Below are 20,960 nucleotides of genomic sequence, written 5' to 3'. Positions count from 1 at the left end.
CGCATGCACAATTGTTATTCTTATTCTTACAACACGATGATATAGTGGCTACAGCCTCTATGAGGCAGTAGCCACAATAAATCTGATTCAAGTGTTCACCACCACCAGAATGATCACATGGGAATTATTGAAGCAAAAAATTTAATTCAATTCGAAGCTTTTTGTCCCCTAGGGCAGCGTTTCTCAACCTTTTTTCAGTCATTGCACCCTTCAGAAGTATGCAAATTCTCAAGGCACCCCCATATAAAATATACGCAGTCATGCTGACCATCCGCTGACCCCGGCAATGAGGTTGTGACATGGGAAAGGAGGCTGCGAGATAAATTTTGATGATGCATGAGGCGGCAATGATCTGCATTAGTGTAACTATCGTTTTTTGGAATTTTAATTCATTTTATTTATTTCAATGTTAGAATATATCATTTTTTGACGGCACCCCTAACGAAGCCAGATAGCACCCCAGGGTGCCGCGGCACCCCAGTTGAGAAAGGCTGCCCTAGGGGCAATTTAAAAAGGCACGCAGAGAAGTACAGCTGACCACAAATTTAAAAAAAAAACACCCAAACATAAAACATAAAAAGTGCAAGGTGGCAGTATGTGAATAAATAACTGTACAGTGCTACAATATGATAATTTAAAAACAAAAAGTGGTATATACAAAAATACAGTGTGGTGCAATTTGCTTATGTGGTAGAAGGCTCAATAGCAGCAGAGTCTATATTTAAAGTGGAAAGTGTACAGAGGGGGTGGTTAGTGCACCAGACAGGTTAGAGTGCATGTGGGGAAGGGGCTGGTGGGGTGAGGAAAGGGACAAGGATGGCAGAGAGTTGAGGAGCTGAACAGCTCTGGGGACAAAGGTTGCTCTTCTCCTGTGTGTTTGGCAGCATGGACAATGGAGCCGGCATCCTGAGGGAAGCCATTCAAATGCAGGGACCAGGACATGTGAAGGGTCCTGAAGAATCCTGCCCACCGAGTTTACTGTCTGCTGCTCACAGAGAGTTGAAAGTGACCTAAGAGGGAGTCCAATAATTTTAGAGCACACCTTGACTGTGCTCCGCAGGCGGTTTTTGTTCTGAAGGCTAAGGAATTGGAACCAGCAGGTTATGGAAAAGGTCATTATACTCTCAATGAAGGAGTAGTAGAAAGTAGTAAAAATATCCTTGCTGACCCCAAAGGACTTAAGCTTCCTCAGAAGGTACCGTCACTGCTGGCACTTCCTAAGGATCTCCTCTGTGTTGAGGGGCAAATTTGAGTTTATTGTCAAGGATTGTGCCCAGGTACTTGTACTGTATTTCTCAACGATCCCCACCGGCTTCCCATAAATGGTGGTGACGACTGCAGTAGCACTCTGCTTGTTATTAAATGTCACCACCATGTCTTTAGTCTTGGTGGAATTCAATTCCAGGCAAGAGTTGTCACACCACTCCACAAAGTCCTACAGAGCTGAGCTATGGTGCTGTGAGGGAACAGAGAGCAGAGACAAGAACACTGTCATCTGCATATTTAACCAGGTGATAGTTTGGGTGAGTGGACCTGCAGTCATCAGTGTACAGGATGAAGAGCAGAGGTGAGAGGACATCCCTGTGGGGAGCCGGTGGAGGTGTGAAGGAGGTCTGAAGGTGTTACTGACCAGCACTCTCTGTGACCTGTTGGTGAGAAAGTCTATTATCCTTAGGATTAGCTGGTCATTTAGTCCAAAACGAGCAGTAAGTTTCTCTGAGAGAATGTGAGGCTGCAGGGTGTTAAATGCAGAGGAGAAGTCAGCCTGAAGTGTTTGGGAATTCCAGGTGTTCATGTATGGTGTCCGTGATGATTTTTGCATCATCAACGCCTCTGCCTGCATGATATGCAAACTGGAAGGGTGTCTGTCACCTTGATGTGATATTTGACCACCCTTTCCATTGCTTTCATCACAAGGGAGGTGAGAGCCACAGGCCTGAGGTTGTTCAGCACCTTGATGGTTCCTTTCTTGGGAACGGGAATGACTGGAGTGTTTCCACAGCTGGGGGACTGTGCTGCTGTCCATGGAGCACTGGAACATGCCCCCCCAGCTGCTCAGCACATGACCGCCGATGTTATCTGGGCCAGGTACTGTTTTTCTTGTCTTTCTGAGGGCTCTCACCACCCCCTCTATGTTGAAGAGAAGTGCTGAGTCTTCTGATTTAAGTGATGACATAGTAGCCTCTAGCTGGGCAATGTCAGTCTCAAATCTGGTGTAGCAGGAGTTGAGGTCCTTAGGAAGTGATGCTGGGCTACAGCCTGAAACCTGGACATTCCGGTGTGTGGTGGAAATAGTATTCACGGTTGCCATGTTCTTGAAACCCTGCCAAGCTGAGCGAAGGCTCCCTCTTGTACATTTTTCCTCCACTTTATTTTTATATTTCAATTTGGCCATTTTGATGGCCCGCTTCACCTCTCTGTTAATCTCCTTTTTCTCGGACTCAGAGCCAGTAAAAAATATTCTCTTCTTCCTGTTGAGTATTTCCTTGAGTTCTTTTGTTACCCAGGGTTTATTGTTGGGGAAGATGGTGACTTTTTTTTGGAGGGAATGATATTGTCTGTGCAGAAAGAGATGCAAAATGAGACCGTGTCCACTTGCTCAATGAGGTCACTGGTTGGGGCTATGACGTTATTCCAGTCAGTGAGTTCAAAGCATCCCTGAAGCATAGCTATGCTTTCATTAGTCCACTTCTTCACAATTTAAAAAAGACCGGTATGTAGGCTGGTGCAAGCAGAATGGTGTGACGATCAGCAGAGCTGGGGGTGGGGGAGACAGATCTATATGCATCAGGGACTGAGCCATAGCATTTGTCCAGCATCTTTCCATCATGCGGGTGGCACATGTGACATATTAATAAAAACCTTTAAGTGTTTTGTCCACTGAACAGTCATTAAAATCACCCAGAATGAATTTGGGAGAGTCTGGGGAAACTTGTTCCAGTCTATTTAAAGTGCTTTTAATGTGCTCCAAGGCTGTGGCTGGATTTGCTCTGGGGTGGATAATAAACCAAAATGAAAAGCTGAAGGAATTCCCTGGGGAGGTAGAAAGGGCGCAGGGAGACAGCTAGAAGTTCTAGGTCAGTATTGCACAGTTTCTCCCTGATGACAGTGGAGCACCAGCGTGAGTTTACATAGAGACACATGCCACCGCCATATTGTTTCCCTGTGAACTTGTTGTCTCAGTCAAGTCTCGGGGGGAGCTGAATCCATCTATATGCAGAGTGTCATTGTCGTCATTATCATTCAGCCATGTTTCAGTGAATGCGAGAATAGGTGCTGTCCTATATTCATATAAATGGTCAATGTTGGCTTGAAGTTAGTCTGTTTTATTGTAGAGCGCACATTGGCCAAGATGACTGACGAGAGCAGCCGTTGTTTACATTTCTTCCGTTTCAGTCTCACTCTAATTCCACCTTTTTTCTTTCCCTTTCTTGTTACCTTTTTATTGTTGTAAGATGAATCCTCATGGTTAGAAGAGTTTGTCCAGAGAATAGCTACTGGGAACGTGTCTGTTGTGATGGCAGGGGGCGAGTAAAGTCTAAGCTGGAGCAGAAAGTCTCTGGAGTATGTGAGTCGCCAGCCAACGGAAGTATTGTGTTTTACTACAGAAATGAGCGCCAAAATGTGAAAAAAACTGCAAGAGCATTCGCGTCCACACAAGTCCACAGCTGTCCATGTTGTGGTCAATATTCCCAAAAGATGCGTTTTGATAAATCCAGAGATAAGAGTCACGGCAGCAAGGACAAAGGTGGAAGACAAGCACAAACAGAGCTCGACTTTAAAAGAAATATATTGAGAGCAGCAAAGTCCCAGTTTTGTGGCACGAGCACCAAACACAAGGTCACATTTTTAAAAAAATTAAATTAAAAAAAAAAAACCTTCTCTGCGAGCTGACTGGTCAGCCATATGAGCAGCGACCTGGAAGCTCGAGCTTCCCATAAAAGAAACCCATTTATTTAATCAGTGACATTTAGACAGTTCGTCGATTCCCCCATTATCACCCACTTCATATTTTCTTTCAGTAATTACACTGAATGTGTATGTTTTAAAGATTAAATTTCTGCATTTATTGAGGTAAATGTAAATATTTTCCCCATATTTTGCAGTGGCCAGCTTAGGATAAAAATCCACAAACCAATCTGTGTTTCCAATTCTCTCTGGCTGGTTGTGCACTATCAGTGGTGAGTGGGACTGTTGTGAACTGAGTGAACCGGCAGTTTCTCGTCTTGGGGTCTCGAAAAGATGACCCTTTACTCTGGAATATCCTTGATAATCATCTGCCCCTTCATCCAACATATAAGAATCCCGATCACTAACAGAATTCTCTCCAAAACAAGATTCCATATCGAGACTGGTCCAACAACCATGAATGAAATTGATACTTGGATTGTTACACGTGTGACGTCACGCACCCCTTCGGGATCTTCTGGTTTAGTCTCAGCAGATTCCGTGAAAATTGGCTCACCTTATTGATTTTCCATCAATTTATGGCCTTTTGGATCAGCTATGGTTTGAAAACACATGGTCAATCAACATAATGAATGTTGCTTTGTACAAAGGAAAAAGTGTGGTTTAGTGACATTAAATTCACTTTATGCATTCATTTAGGAGTATGCGTACATACGCAACTAGGTTATTGAAAGTTTTTTTCTTTTTTCCTTAACAACAAAAAAATCACTTTATTTGAATATGCTGCAATTTCACATTAAAGATAGAAAAAAAGATCAACATGATTTCACGTCATCCTTTTACTTCACAAAAACCTGCCATTTATACAAGGGTGTGTAGTTTTTATATCCACTGTATTTAAATTATTTTTATCTAAAGATTACTTTTGTAGGTAATGGTTTAAGTTACTATTTTTTCCAACTGTTCTCCATGTTTTATCTTAAATGTATACTACCTTGTCTATTCTATTCTAATCTTTTAGTCCTGGGTATGACTTTAAACTGCAACCGGTGGGGAGTCTCAGGTCTGGGAGGACTTGAGTATTGGGGAAAGTGGAGTTACCCCTTAATCACCATTGCTCCCTGGTCCGCTCTGACCCAGAGTGGTAGCACCTGCCTGGGTTCCAGCTATGGCTTAAATAGTACATCACCAGTAAGGCACTGGCAGCAGGGCGTTTTTTTTGGTGCAATGTGGCAGATGAACCCAACAGGGTCAATGGCACGCCACCAGATGACATGCGGAAGAGCCACTCAAACAGCCATCACCTGGCAAGTCAGTTGTCACTGCAGGGCAACTTCCACACCCATCAGGTCTGTGGCACTTTTGTGCACCGCTTGGGATCAGGTCTGGAGGTCCAGAGAGACAATACAATAGAGGCATGACATTGTTTGTCTTACCTTGCTGTGCAAGGCGCTTCATTAGGAGAGGAAAATAGTATTGCGAGAGCTCACGAGGCCAGACATTCCATGGCAGCTCGGTCAGGCCATTTGTGCCACCGCTGCGGGCGACTCTGTCGCTCTGGCGTACGTAGGCCTCGCGCCCCATGTGTTTCTGCGCATCCTAATGAAGCAGTCATCATCGCTAGCGATGGACAGCCGATGACGACACTGTCTAAAGCTCAAAGCACTTTATTTTTTAAATAATGCTTTAACAGTGTTAATTTAAATATCAATTATTCGCATCCTTGATTACTAATAATTTGTATCAGCTGACCCCTACTATATTTACTGCTGAAACTTGAACAAATACTGCAAAAGAAAAACACTTACATTTGTACATCAAGGATGAGTTTTGTGTAACAAGCAATGGCCCTTTTCCACTACCCTTTTTCAGCTCACTTCAGCCCGACACGGCTCGCGTTTCGACTACCAAAAAACAGCACGACTCGGCTCGCTTCAGCCCTGCTTAGCCCCTAAAACTCGCATGGTTTTGGAGTGGGGCTGAAGCGAGCCAAACCGAGCCGAGTGAGGCTGGGGGCGTGAGCAGACACTCCCCTGTGCACTGACTGGTGAGGAGGAGCGTCCTCACATGCCCACACACGCCCCGCGAGCACGCTGGGATCTGTAAACACCGCAAACCCGGAAGGAGAAGAATTACGAATTATGAGAATTTCTGAAGCCTTATGCGCCTCGCCTCATCTATATGCTCTTGCCAGTATCTGTTCGCGTTGTCGGTGACAACAAGCCACAGCACCAAGACCAGCAACACTAACGACTCCATGTCCTCCATGTTTACTCTCCGGGTTGTGAGACTACCGCTTAAAAGATCACTGATGTCACTGTTTGCGCTGCTTAACGACATCACCTGACGTCCACCCACTTTCGCTAACTCCACCCAATGTGTCCACCCACTTCCAGCCAGCGCGGTTCAGCGCGGTTGTAGTCGAAATGCAACTCCAACAGCCCCACTCAGCTCGACTCAGCACGGCACGGCTCAGCCCGACTCAGCCGCGTTTGTAGTGGAAAAGCGGCACAAGACTTGGACCCAAATTGCACAAAACCCAGACCAATCTTGAGGCTCCATACTGGGTCAGGCCTTATAAAGAATGATTTACAAAAACACCTTTTGCATAGGTTGACCGTATTTCAGTACCTGCATGGATGCACGGAGCACATAGCAGGAGGAGGCAGGTGTGGGTGATTTTCAATGGTGACTGTTTTCTTCACATGATCCTGGCTGATGTCCTCATACATCTGATCAACAGTGAGGGGCTGTCTTTCCTGGGAAACAGCACAACACACAGGATAAAATTTAATGATAAAAGTTACTGACTTAAGTCCAAAATAACATGTCTGGGTTTTCTGGGGTCATGAAGATTGTGCATGAACCTCATCATATCCAAAAAGCCACAGCCTAGGAGTTTGGTAGTATTTGTCATAAGTTATGTATAGATCATAGGTTCTTGTCTGAAGAATGGCATCTTCTCCGCTTGCTTCAGCCTTCCATTTAGTTGTATCTGCCAGTTTAATTGTGTCAAGAGTGGCCTACACAAGTGTTAAAATAAATTTTAATATTTAGATGCACAAACAAGTCAACAATGCCTATATACAAGAAATACAATTAGTACAAAATTCACTGTACCTCATCCGTCTCCAAAAGCCCACTTTCTTCATACTCTGAAATATACACAGCATTTATTGTTTGTATTTCATATTTATACAGCTGCTATTGTTTGAATCTCAAGCATTAAAACGTGTTCATATAAAAATATTTTTTTTATTCTGTTCTTGCAGTTACCCTTCATATCTGCTGCCTCCACTTCATCATCGTCATCATCACTAATTCCACTGCCCAAGTGCACATTCATGTTCATATTATCCTTCAAAAGGGGGGAAAAAAAAGAAAAATCCATGTTCATCTGAAAGAAGACACCTGACTTTGTTAGTACTAAATGGAAATTCCTCTGTTGTGAGAATTTATTTATAGTTACCACCTTACTTTGTTATCCACCGAGATTTCACGAACTGCCTCCGTCACACCGCTCACTGGCAACGTCAAAGTAATAAATATTTTTAACACTTAAAAATATTTGAACACACAATTACAGAAACCGGTTCACCTTTTGGTAGTTAATTTTGATCTCACCAGAGTTATGATAAGTGTCGACCCATCCTCCATCTCCATCATCCTCTTCTATTATGGCCTCCAGCTCTTCAGAGTACTCCATTTGTTTACAACGCTTGTAACATGGAACTGAGACAGAGGAAGCCAAACTATGAGTTTTGCCACCTACAGACGATTTATCTTCAAATAAATTATGTATTTATTCATGGATTTATTAATTAATATTTTCACAATCCAACTAGGTGCTGTATACCATTACGGGTTAACAGAAACTGCTTGTCCTTGGGCAAGTATGGCTTCACCTTTGCTTCTTCTCCTGATGCCCTACAGTTAAACAAAATTAAGCACTTTTATTCAGAAGGGTAAAAATATCCTTCAAGAAAATAGTATCAGCAAGAAACATGGCAATAGTTAATCTGACTCAACCTGAACAAGAGGCTGGATTGGAACCTCAGTATGTAACAGATCCATCCCTTTTGATGGTCAATTAAACTGAACACCATTGAACAACTGAACTAATGGGTATGTAATTAAGCTACATTTCAATCATGATGCGCTTGGCTAAAGTTTAACTCTGGTGCAGTAAATCAGTACTCCATTCATAGGGCACGCCAACAAATTTCTATTCTTTCTGCTTCCCAAATGTTAAAATTTGCAAAAATTATTTTATGAGGTTTCACAAGCACACTGAAATACAAGCTAAGCTATCAATCAATCAAATTTTATTTATACAGCCCTTTACAATAACCAAAAGGTACCCAAAGTGCTTTACATCAAAGCCATAAAACAGAACACCAAAACACATAAAAACACAGGTTTTGACTGTGGAAGGTGCCACCATGCTGCAGATTACCAAAAGCCTTTCAGAAGTACATGAAATAAAACAGACGAAACGAAGCACCCCTCAAAAACAAGACTCCCCTAGTCAGGATTGTATGCCAATCTAAAAAAAGTAGGTCTTCAACTTTGATTTAAAAAGGCCGGGATCAATAGTGGTGCGAATGTCGGGGGGCGGATTGTTCCACAGTCTGGGAGCAGCGACAGCAAAACAACGATCACCCCACTGTTTATATCTCGACCTTGGAACTTCTAACAGAAGCTGACCCGAAGAACGCAGGGCCCTACCATGATCACGAATAGTTAAAATCTCAGACAAGTAAGAGGGAGCCAGGCCACTGATGGCATTAAAAACAAACAGAAGTTTAAAAATCAATTCTAAAACGGACTGGAAGCCAATGGAGTGACGACAACACAGGAGTAATGTGTTCACGTCTAGACGTGCTTGTTAAAAATCGGGCGGCAGCGTTCTGTACAAGTTGAAGACGTAAAATTGAAGACTGGCTGAGGCCAACATACAGGGCGTTACAATAGTCCAGTCTCGAACTGATAAATGCATGAATTTCCTTCTCGAGATCCTGCCGACTGAGAAACGGCTTCGCTTTGGCCAAGAGACGAAGTTGAAAAAAGCTCATTCTAACAACAGAACTAATCTGTTTATCAAATTTAAGCCCACTGTCAAACGTTACCCCAAAATTTTGTACAAATGGTTTAAAAAAGGGGGCCAGAGTACCAAAATTTGTTGTAAAAACATTTGACGTGGGTGATGTGCCAAATAAAATGCATTCTGTTTTGCTGTTGTTCAAATGCAAAAAGTTCCGTGCCAGCCACAAGCTAGACCCAATGTTGCCATGATTGCATACCATTATCCTGTGCATTTATTTTGTCTGTATTTATATACCATTTAAAAGATGAACACATTAAGACTATGTTCAGACTGCACCCTGAAACGACCCATATCCAATTTTTTTGCCCATATGCGACCTGTATCCGATTTGTTATTGACAATCTGAACGACACAGATCCGATTTTTTCACATGCGACCCAGGCCGCTTGGATATGTGGTCCTAATTCCGATGCATATCCGATATTTTCACATGTGACTGCAGTCTGACCGGACAGGTCGCATTCATGCGACCTACACGTCATCAACAAGAGACAAACGTCACTTTTCTGCGTTGGCTAATCCCGCCTCTTTGGTGGAAAACAACAACATTTGTACAGTTTTCAGAATTTAAAGAGACTTTTATAGAATTGATCAACCTAATAGTGGATTTGGTAGGGACCTGGATGTTGATCTGTTAGCCTGATTAAATAAAACAGTTTCTATAACTGATTTATAACTTAAACCATCCTGTATTACAAGATTATAAGATTGTTCTGGAAATTTCCAGTAATTTGACACCTTCGGTCTCATTAGTCTGCTGCCCACATTAATCAGATTATTGTGCGAGTTCCGCCGCCACCACAAAAACCACATCGCCAGGTCTCGCCTCATCTCCATAGCAAACTGCACTGGTGTTTCTGCACCTTGAGCCAGCGCTGAGAGAAGTTGCAGAATTCAGCTGGCTATAAACAATCTAAATAAATATTTATAAAAATGTAGAAAAAGTTTATTAATATGACGAAATAGATATGTGCAAATTATTAAGCCTGAATTAAGAGTTTGGTAATACAGCGGCCGTATCCCAAATGACTGCCTACTGAAGCTCGAGTGCACTATATAGAGTTTAAAAATCCATTACTTCCTAGTAACATGTAGTGCACTTATATAGAAATTAGAGAGACATTTAGGCGTCAACCCTCGTTACCAGGCTACACGTTTTCATTTCAGTTCAGAAACAAAAACACACACGAGACCTCACACTTTAACACTAACCAGATAATTAAACAAACAAACAAACAAACAAAAAAAGAAATCATTAAACTTGAAGAGTGTGCTTTTTTTTGTTTATGTATTACGTAGATGTGCTTATTACGTGTCAATTTGCGCATGCGGGACACTTTTGGGTCGTTTTCCATTCATATTGGAGATCGCATACAAGTCTCATATAATTGGTAATGTGAACGGCCTAACAAAAAAATTGGATTTCACAACAAATCGGATATGGGTCGTTTCAGGTTGCAGTCTGAACGTAGTGTTACTCTTTTCTCTACAACAAAAATTTTCCCATAAATCAGCTGAATAATTTTTTTTGTGCATCTAATTGCAAGGACAGATTTCAGAAAAAGGGAAAAAGCTAAATCATATCTACATAGCTAAAAATGTGCAATCAAATAAACAGATTTAAAAGAATAACTTAGACTGAAACACTCTTGCAGAGGTTCACATAATCGGATTAGGTGATGTGTCATTCGTTAATGATTTGTTCATTTTGAACTAATCTTTTATGACTCGGGAGTAACGAGTCATCTTAGTGAGTGATTCATTCATATTTTTTTCCCCTGGCCCACACATGTGCACCACTCAACTCAGCTTCATTCATGAATAAGTCTTTCAGGTACGAGTTGCTCATCCACTTGTTATATGACCACTGCATATTCTCAGCATGGAAATGAGTGATTTGTTCATGAATCTAAACTACAGGTCTTTTGAGTCTGGCTGAATACAGTGGTGCTTGAAAGTTTGTAAACCCTTTAGAAGTTTCTATATTTCTGCATAAATATGACCTAAAACATCATCAGATTTTCACACAAGCCCTAAAAGTAGATAAAGAGAACCCAGTTAAACAAATGAGACAAAAATATTATACTTGGTCATTTATTTATTGAGGAAAATGACCCAATATTACATACCTGTGAGTGGCAAAAGTATGTGAACCTTTGCTTTCAGTATCTGGTGTGACCCCCTTGCGCAGCAATAACTGCAACTAAACGTTTGCGGTAACTGTTGATCAGTCCTGCACACCGGCTTGGAGGAATTTTAGCCCATTCCTCCGTACAGAACAGCTTCAACTCTGGGATGTTGGTGGGTTTCCTCACATGAACTGCTCGCTTCAGGTCCTTCCACAACATTGATTGGATTAAAAGGTCAGGACTTTGACTTGGCCATTCCAAAGCATTACCTTTATTCTTCTTTAACCATTCTTTGGTAGAACGACTTGTGTGCTTTGGGTTGTTGTCTTGCTGCATGACCCACCTTCTCTTGAGATTCAGTTCATGGACAGATGTCCTGACATTTTCCTTTAGAATTTGCTGATATAATTCAGAATTCATTGTTCCATCAATGATGGCAAGCCGTCCTGGCCCAGATGCAGCAAAACAGGCCCAAAACCATGATACTACCACCACCATGTTTCACAGATGAGATAAGGTTCTTATGCTGGAATGCAGTGTTTTCCTTTCTCCAAACATAATGCTTCTCATTTAAACCAAAAAGTTCTATTTTGGTCTCATCCGTCCACAAAACATTTTTCCAATAGCGTTCTGGCTTGTCCATGTGATCTTTAGCAAACTGCAGACAAGCAGCAAATGTTCTTTTTGGAGAGCAGTGGCTTTCTCCTTGCAACCCTGCCATGCACACCATTGTTGTTCAGTGTTCTCCTGATGGTGGACTCATGAACATTAGACAATGTGAGAGAGGCCTTCAGTTGCTTAGAATTTACCCTGGGGTCCTTTGTGACCTCACAGACTATTACACGCCTTGCTCTTGGTGTAATCTTTGTTGGTCGACCACTCCTGGGGAGGGTAACAATGGTCTTGAATTTCCTCCATTTGTACACAATCTGACTGTGGATTGGTGGAGTCCAAACTCTTTAGAGATGGTCTTGTAACCTTTTCCAGCCTGATGAGCATCAACAACGCTTTTTCTGAGGTCCCCAGAAATCTCCTTTGTTCGTGCCATGATACACTTCCACAAACATGTTGTGAAGATCAGACTTTGATAGATCCCTGTTCTTTAAATAAAACAGGGTGCCCACTCACACCTGATTGTCATCCCATTGATTGGAAACACCTGACTTGAATTTCACCTTCAAATTAACCGATAATCCTAGAGGTTCACATACTGTTGCCACTCACAGATATGTAATATTGGATCATTTTCCTCAAAAAATTAAATGACCAAGTATAATATTTTTGTCTCATTTGTTTAACTGGGTTCTCTTTATCTCCTTTTAGGACTTGTGTGAAAATCTGATGTTTTCGGTCATATTTATGCAGAAATATAGAAAATTCTAAAGGGTTCACAAACTTTCAAGCACTACTGTAGCATGGCTTTTAATTTAACCTTTCAAATATTACAGTAAATATATAGTTAAATATTTAATTTTATTTTCATCCAACTTTATGTCTGTCCTTCAGACATGTATTGTTTATAGTACACGACGTACATCCTGGTTACAAAGAAATACATCCTAAATTTATATCAGGTTCTGTTGTGTTATGCTTTGCCAAATCCAGTCCCCTTTTAATAAAGGAGCAAAGTATTGATTTTTAGTTGATTCAGGAGAGGCTAACATGTAGTAATATAGCAAGTGAATCTTTCGCAAATCCTAACTATGGGTCTTTGGGTCTAAATCTCTTGCTCATTAGTCACATGTTTACAGCAGTAACATGACCAATTCTATTACTGGAGACAAGAGTAGTGCTTGCTAACGTGAGCTGGTCAATCAGACCATGTCCATAGCTAGCTAGCTGTGTGTAATGTAGCTATTTAATTTACCTCTCCGTCATACAGGGTTTATACACTACGAGTCTTCAGTGACCAGGTTGGGTAAAGGGAATAGCTAACATACAATAAACATTTTTTTTTATTGATGGGCGCAACACTCTTGTACAGGTAATTGAAGTATTCAGGTCATTTCAACTCGATGGCTAAAGGATGCAGAGGTAATCTGCTAGGATGACAGGCACACCTCCAAAATCCTGTTGTGTGCGTCGCTATGGTGTTGTGCATTAAGCAACTTTTATGTGACAGCTGATTATTTGAGGCAGAGAGGTGTGTCCAGTCGCATACCCATCAACACTGCAGAGGCGTGTGCATTCATACACAGGTTATATTGCCAGTGGAATTTTAAAAGTCTCCTATAATGAGCACAAAGCATATAGAAAGTGCAGCAAAAGAGAGATGTGTCAAGCTGCAGCTCATGTTTTCAGTGTGATGCATGTTCTCAGAATTATGTATATTATTTATAATCGATATTTTTCATTCTCTTTTAATAGACAAAATTGTGCGCGCATCTTCAACTCATTCCAAACTATAATAATTGTAATACATGGTTTTGGGGATTTAGAACCTGGAAGTAAGCAGTATTGTTCTGTTTTGTCTCTCCATTTTTTTCTGCAGTGAAGACTTTTACTTTCAAACTTTCTGCCTCTAGTGGCCATGTTCACATTACCTATGCAAGCACCTGCAGACATTTCCCTCACATTCACAAATATGCAAACCCATAAGCAAAAACCAAGCCTAACAAATTTATTTCACACAACCAATGCTCAAGTACAACCATGTTCAGGTCCAAGTATAAAAGTATAACTGAACCGGCTAGTCACAGTCTCAATGAAAAATTATTTTTAATTTTAACCAACATTTCTAACCCCATGAGCCAGTGTTTCCCACAGACCAGGTAGCAATTTGTGGTGCTCCACTGTGCCGATGAGGGAATCGTGCGCGGTGGTGTCGTGGTGGTCGGTGGAGTCGGTCATTGGGGTGTATGCAAAGTGTTTACAGCGGGCGGTGTTCAAACACACAGTATTTTTCTTCAGAGTCACCTGCTGGGACTATTTTAAAGCTACAAGAAGCATTTGAGATTATTCAGTTCAATCTAAATTCTTTTAAGTTCTTTAAGAGAAGACAGCTAAAACAATTTTTATCAGAACCCTGCCTGGTTTCATTCCTCGACCCAACTTTACATTACAGAGCAGGCCATTAGTTTGCTGGGCTTGATGTTGGTGGAAAACCTGTCTTTTAAATTTATGAAAATTACTCACCAAAATTGAAGTTAAAGTTTAGTTTTTACTAGAGATGCACCGATTTCAATTTTTTGGGCCGATTCCGATTTTCCATGGAGTGTGACCTGCCGATACCGATTTCATTTTTTCAAACCACTTCACAGCACACACAGACTATTTTCTTTTTATCTTTTCTTTAATAGAACATTCTGCCAGATTTTCAGTAATAAATTTGACACCTCAAAGGTTGAAAACAAACAAAAAGACATTGTTCTTTGTAAAATCTTTCTTCATGTTTGGTATTAACATTAATTCCCGAAATAGGAAATTCACACAAACATTTTTTCTTTTCCCATCCAATATCTGGCACAAAAACAACTTCCCCCTCATATATTATTTGCCTACTGCTATGGAACACACTTTCATAAGCCTATTTAGATCTGAAAACTTATGCCTTATAGAACAACCCATTTCTTTATTCAGTATCAAAATACGTGGCACGGTGGTGTAGTGGTTAGCGCTGTCGCCTCACAGCAAGAAGGTCCTGGGTTCGAGCCCCGGGGCCGGCGAGGGCCTTTCTGTGTGGAGTTTGCATGTTCTCCCCGTGTCCGCGTGGGTTTCCTCCGGGTGCTCCGGTTTCCCCCACAGTCTAAAGACATGCAGGTTAGGTTAACTGGTGACTCTAAATTGACCGTAGGTGTGAATGTGAGTGTGAATGGTTGTCTGTGTCTATGTGTCAGCCCTGTGATGACCTGGCGACTTGTCCAGGGTGTACCCCGCCTTTCGCCCGTAGTCAGCTGGGATAGGCTCCAGCTTGCCTGCGACCCTGTAGAAGGATAAAGCGGCTAGAGATAATGAGATGAGATGAGTATCAAAATACAAAAATAATTTCCAGTCATACTTATACCATAGCCATTCTATCATCTTTGTCAAATGTGTATTTGTAGAGTAATTTCCAATGGAATCAAGTGCAACCCAAGTTGTAAAACAAACAAAAAGAATTTTTTTTTCTCTCTCTCTTTGTACAAATCTAACTAGATGTTTGATAATAGGCTAACATATTAATTCCTGTAATGGGAAATTCACACAACCACAAACATTTTCTTCTTTTCACATCCAATATCTGGCACCAAAAAAAAAAAAAATCACTATATTTGGATATCCAAATATAGTGAATTTCTTTTTTTTTTTTGTTAACAGCGCGCGTGCCAGCGTTAGGCGCGCAGGACTGACAATGTTCTGCGCAAGCGCAACACAATCGCACTAGAAACTAGAAAGCATGTTCAAGCTGCCAGTGTAGCTGCAGTCTTTTTAGTTGTGAATTACGAATATTTCCACTTTCATCTCTATGTGATACACAAGTTTTGATCAGCAGAAAATCGGCATATTTTAATTTTGACCGGCCAGTCGCCGGTCATGGCCGATCACGTGAAAATTGGCCGATTCCGATCGGCAGCCGGTCAATCGGTGCATCTCTGGTTTTTACCTTAGTTTTTTGCCTTTTTGGTGGCAATCTTTCAATCATTCTTTAGTTGACATTCAAGGAATAAATTGCAAAAAACAAGCTGGAGGTTTTTATTTTAAATATTGAACTCAACACTTACCTCAACCAATACTAAAATGAAATAAATAGTATAATGTAACAAAATAATAATAAAATATAATTAAATGTAAGAAACCACTTAAGGTAACACCAAGACAACTAACAATAATGAAAAAGCATTACCCTAATTGGTGCAAAGCCTGCATGCCCTATCAGAACATTTAATTCTGCGTGGCTTCCTGAAAAAAAAAAAAAAAAAAAAAAAAAAAAACTCAAGTGCCCTATCGTAAGGGAAGTCATTGCTGAAGCGGGATAAACGGGATAATGCAATAAGGCCGGTTCCTCGCGTCAAGCTGCTACTGTATGCATCAAAATTGGTTTATAGCCTGACTCAGGGATGTCCGTTTCCTGTAAGCCAAGAAAGCTATGATAAAGCTCATCATGAGCATGACGTAGGCTACCTTGTAAAATAAGGGGTCGGAAGGCGAATCGGGAAGGCTGCGTTATTTTTAATTAGCCTAACAGGCCTATTTGCAATCCAGGTATATGCGCACTGGCAGGCCTGTGTACATGTCTCTCCGTCTGTGTGTGCGCGCGTGAACGAGAAGAAAGAGCACTATGAATGAACGGAACGATACGCAACGGAATTTTTTTTTTCAAAATCGCGAGTCTGATTGTGTGGCGATAGGAATCCATTGTGTGGTGTTGCACCACACAATGGTCTATGTATGGGAAACCCTGCCATGAGCTTGTTGAGACACATGACTGAAACATAAAGGCAACGCTTTATATTAAGGTATGGACATCTGATTTGTGTGAAAGTGAGGGGTGGATGTGCTCCAAGGAAACTTATTACTACGATTCTCCTTCCATTTTAGCCAAAAATAAATTATGATAATTAATTTATTTTAGTAAATTATATGCTGCACAATGGCATACCAGGTAGCGATGCCAACTCACAGGATCTAAGGTCCCTGGTTCAATCCTGAACTTGTGTTACAGTTGGTGTGGAGTTACTGTTCTCCCCATGTATGCATGGGTTTCCTCTCAGTTTCCTTCTACCAAGACTGAGCTCAAGCCTGTACTCCAAGTCATTAACTTTTCTGTGCATACTAAGCCAGGGCTCGACATTAACGTTAGCCCGACTGGACGGGACAAGTAAGTGTTCAGTCCGGACAAGTTAAATCCACATCTGCTTGTCCAATGGGACAAGCTGAATTATGCCCAACTCTCCCAGAAGTTCCGGGAGTCTCTTGCACAGCAGCTCCCTGATGCTTGCAAATTAGATACAATATCCCAGACCCTAGAGTGAGCGAGAGCACATCCTGATTGGTCTACTGAACAAGACTGATCAATCAGTGTTCTGCGTGGGCAGGCTTTACGTCTTCTCTCCTGAACCAAGAGTCCATCAGTTCAGTGTATCATGGCAGTGTGTGTGTATCTAACTAACTAATACCAACTACACCAAAAGTGTACCCTTGCCATATAGGGGTAAAAGATATTGAGGGAGTTGTACACTTATACTGTTTGGCAGGTTAAATGATTGTTAAACTCATCTCACCATGTCTTTTACAGTGCCATTTGTTCATGTGCAGATTATTTACCAGCTAGACCAACTAGATATACCAGCTGGCTTGCTGCCCAGGCTACGTAAGGCCAAAATCCTTGAAGACTTGCTTAAAGGTTGCAATAGAATATGAGTTAAATAATAGCAATAAGTAGTTTACATAAATAGTAGTGTACATATTTGTCACCTTTTCCACATATAAGCTGATCTAATTTGGTTTACAGGCTAGAGAAAATGTACTCAAAAAAGTATTACATATAACTGCCTCAGACAATATAGTAAATGATACCTTGTGCTTTTATATCTTTTAGGGATTGCTGGAAAAAAAAAAATCACCATTTTTAATAGTAATTATTCAAGAGTTACATCAATAAAGCTCCAACAAAACCAGTTCCATCTCCTTGATCAACACATGCACTATAATGGGGCACTGAATAGTTTTGTTTATTGCTACAGTTAAAGTTCGAGTTTTATTGAAAAATTAAAAAAAAAATAATGAACACAAATGTTTATCATAATACCTGCTGTTCAATAAACTTCATTAAATCACTTTCCTTTCGCTGAACTAGTAAATACATAGTAATAAAAAAGGTTATGGTCAGGACAAGTGAAAAATCTTGCCAATTGTCCAACTGGACAAGCAGATTAAAAAGTTAAATGTCGAGCCCTGTAAGCATGCGCATAGTTCTTCAAAATATAGCCAAACACTGCATGTGTGCGTATACATTTTACACACACAAATAAATAATAAATGCTTATTTGGGGGGGAGGGGGAAACCCCCCCACCACCACCTTGCATTGTCTAGTCTACACCAGTGGTTCACTGGACCAGGGACAATGCTTTGACACAGTTATATAATTATCATCAGCATTATTGGGTTATTAACCTGTTTGTTTGGTCTTGTGGATGTTTTGATTAAAAACCTCAGTACCGATAAACAAGTAGGCCTATAAATAATGCTCAGTTAGTTGCAGATATCACACTGGAGAAATAAAGCGCCATTTATTGTTATTCTAGCAAAGTTTCTGTGCCACTGTTTCCAAATTAGTTGTGTAATAAAAAACAGGATTGTCGGGGGCGTCGTGGCTCAGGTGGATAAGGCGCCATACCATAAATCCGGGGACCCGGGTTCGATTCCGACCGGAGGTCATTTCCTGATCCCTCCCCGTCTCTCTCTCCCACTCATTTCCTGTCTCTACACGGTCCCATCCAATAAATGTGAAAAAAGCCCAAAAAATATCTTTAAAAAAAACAGGATTGTTATGCCTATTTCCACTTTTATTCAAAAACAAATTTTGATGGCTCACCAAATACAGATAAAATACAAAAATATAGCTGGAAGCAGCTAGTCAACTTTGTTTGTATTGCGCTTTTAACAATAGACATTGTCCCAAAGCAACTTTACAGAATCTGAATGACCCAAGACACGAGCCAATTTTATCCCTAATCTATCCCCAATGAGCGTGGCGACGGTGGCAAGGGAAAAACTCTATGCTATGAGCTAAAAAGCTATGAGGGGGCCAAGCAGTACAGAGGGCATGGTTACCATGGCAACCTGATCCGATCACGTTAAAAGCATGTAAGCACTCACAGCAAGTTTGGTCAAATGACCAAAGATTGGGTGTAACAGATAGGCGTGCAAGTCCTATTTGGGTCATTTGCCTTTAATTTGACTGGAATAGATGAATGTTTTTGAAAATCAAAAATTTATCAGAGAACATTCTGGAGAGCTGTTATGAAGGTGATCTGTGCCAAGTTTTGTGAAGATTCAACAATATCTAAACAAGTTGGAGTCGAAATGTTTAAAATTTTGGACAAGACCAATGTGTCAGCCATATCAATTAAGATGACATAACAGGTTGTCATGTCTCATCTTTGCAATCTTTTAAAGTATCACCTGACACAAGAATCACTTGTTAAGGGAATCAACTCAACAATTACAATGCAAAAAGTTGTTTTGTAGTGCCCCCCCAGTGGTCAAATTGCACAAAATTTTTTACACATCCTCAGGAAGATGACCCAAGTCCATATGCCATATTTGGTGTAAACACATGAACATGTTGACCAAGATGTCCCCTTACTTTGTTTGGTGGCTTTGCCATCAAATTTGATTGGCTGTCATGGACAAGAGGTTCTAAAAATCAAAAATCCATCTATTAGCTTTTTTGAGTCTTGGTCTGAAGAGCATCTGTGCCAAGTTTGGTGAAGACTGAGCAAACTTTGTGGACTGTGAATTAAAAAACAAAACACTTTTGTGGCAGCGGGGGCGTGGTCAAGCAGCGGTCTGTGACAGGAGGGCGGAGTCAGGGAAGGTAAGTGGCAGAATCACTACACCTGATGTCTGTTAATCTGTGTTTGTGTGTCTTCCACAGTGACCGCGCCCTATACAAGGAGAGAGAGAGCAGAGGAAGGAAACTCTCTTCCCAACCAGACGACGTGTGTGTGTGTGTGTGTGTGTGTATATATATATATATATGGATATGGCTGGGGGTATAAAAGCTGAAAAGCTAAATAAAAAAAGAGTTTTGTTGGAACTCAGTTCTGACCTGCTGTACTTCTGTGCTCCACCCACCCGCTCTTATACTACAGTGGTGCTGAAACCCGGGAACGGAGCACAGAGGAGAATAGCCCCATGGAGTCCTCCCCCTTCGCGGACCTGATCCACACCCTCGCCACGGCCCAACAGAGCCAGCACCAGGTGCTGATTGCCCTCCGAAAGGAGCAAGAGCAAAAGGTTCGAGGCCCTGGTGCTGGCGCAACAGGAAGATTGTCAGGCATTCTAGCACCTCCTCGCGTTGGCAGGGTCCACCACCTCCACGGGCCCTCCCCACCTCACCCTAACGAAGATGGGCCCGCATGACGACCCCAAGGCCTTCCTAGTGCTCTTTGAGCGAGCGAGCAAGCAGCAGCAGCAGAGGCCTGGGGCTGGCCAGTGGAACAGCGCGCGACGCGCCTCCTCCCCCTGCTAACAGGTGAGGCGCAGCTGGCCGCGCTACAGCTCCCCTCCGACAGCTGGCTGGTCTACGCGGACCTGCGCCAGGCCGTCCTCCAGCATGTGGGGTGGACCCCAGAACAACGTCAGCGCTTCCGCGCTCTACGCCTATTGGAGGTCGGCCGGCCGTTCGCGTTTGGCCAGCAACTCCGGAACGCCTGCCAGCGGTGGCTGAGGGCTGACAACCGCGACGCCGAGGGAATCGTCGATCTGGTGGCACTGGAGCTGTTCATCGCACAACTTCCCGAAGGGACCGCGGAGTGGGTCCAGTGCCATCGCCCGGCGTCGCTGAATCAGGCCATCGAGTTGGCGGAGGATCATTTGGCGGCTGTTTCCACGGCAGGATCGCAGATATCCTCTTCTCTCTCTCTCTCTTGTCCTCGCCCCATTCCCCCACCGCGGAGGCGGGGGCCGGCTCCACCCCAGCCGGCCCGCAGTGCCCTCCCGTTTTCATGTCTGTCTCCCTTCCCCCTCAGGTGTAGCGATTCTGCCACTTACCTTCCCTGACTCTGCCCTCCTGTCACAGACCGACGCTTGACCATGCCCCCGCTGCCACATACCCCCATCGCCCGACTCAGGCTGGGCAGCCATCCGGCCTGCAGCCATCCGGCCTGCA

General features: G+C 42.2%; 1 protein-coding gene across 1 annotated transcript in view; it reads right to left on the bottom strand.

Annotated features, from left to right (window-relative positions):
- Window positions 1-20,960, bottom strand: part of atg3 (autophagy related 3) — a 119,054-nt gene that overhangs the window by 31,982 nt on the left and 66,112 nt on the right. The window contains exons 4-10 of the mRNA XM_060919211.1: window positions 7,766-7,836; window positions 7,534-7,641; window positions 7,387-7,433; window positions 7,186-7,267; window positions 7,030-7,064; window positions 6,777-6,932; window positions 6,541-6,668 (exon numbers count right to left, since the gene is read on the bottom strand). Of these exons, the coding sequence (XP_060775194.1) occupies window positions 6,541-6,668; window positions 6,777-6,932; window positions 7,030-7,064; window positions 7,186-7,267; window positions 7,387-7,433; window positions 7,534-7,641; window positions 7,766-7,836 (627 nt within the window). The remainder of the gene's footprint in view (window positions 1-6,540; window positions 6,669-6,776; window positions 6,933-7,029; window positions 7,065-7,185; window positions 7,268-7,386; window positions 7,434-7,533; window positions 7,642-7,765; window positions 7,837-20,960) is intronic.

Source organism: Neoarius graeffei, chromosome 4, assembly GCF_027579695.1.
Source record: "Neoarius graeffei isolate fNeoGra1 chromosome 4, fNeoGra1.pri, whole genome shotgun sequence".
In the NCBI taxonomy this organism is placed as follows: domain Eukaryota; kingdom Metazoa; phylum Chordata; class Actinopteri; order Siluriformes; family Ariidae; genus Neoarius; species Neoarius graeffei.
This window is presented reverse-complemented; position numbering and strand designations above follow the sequence as displayed.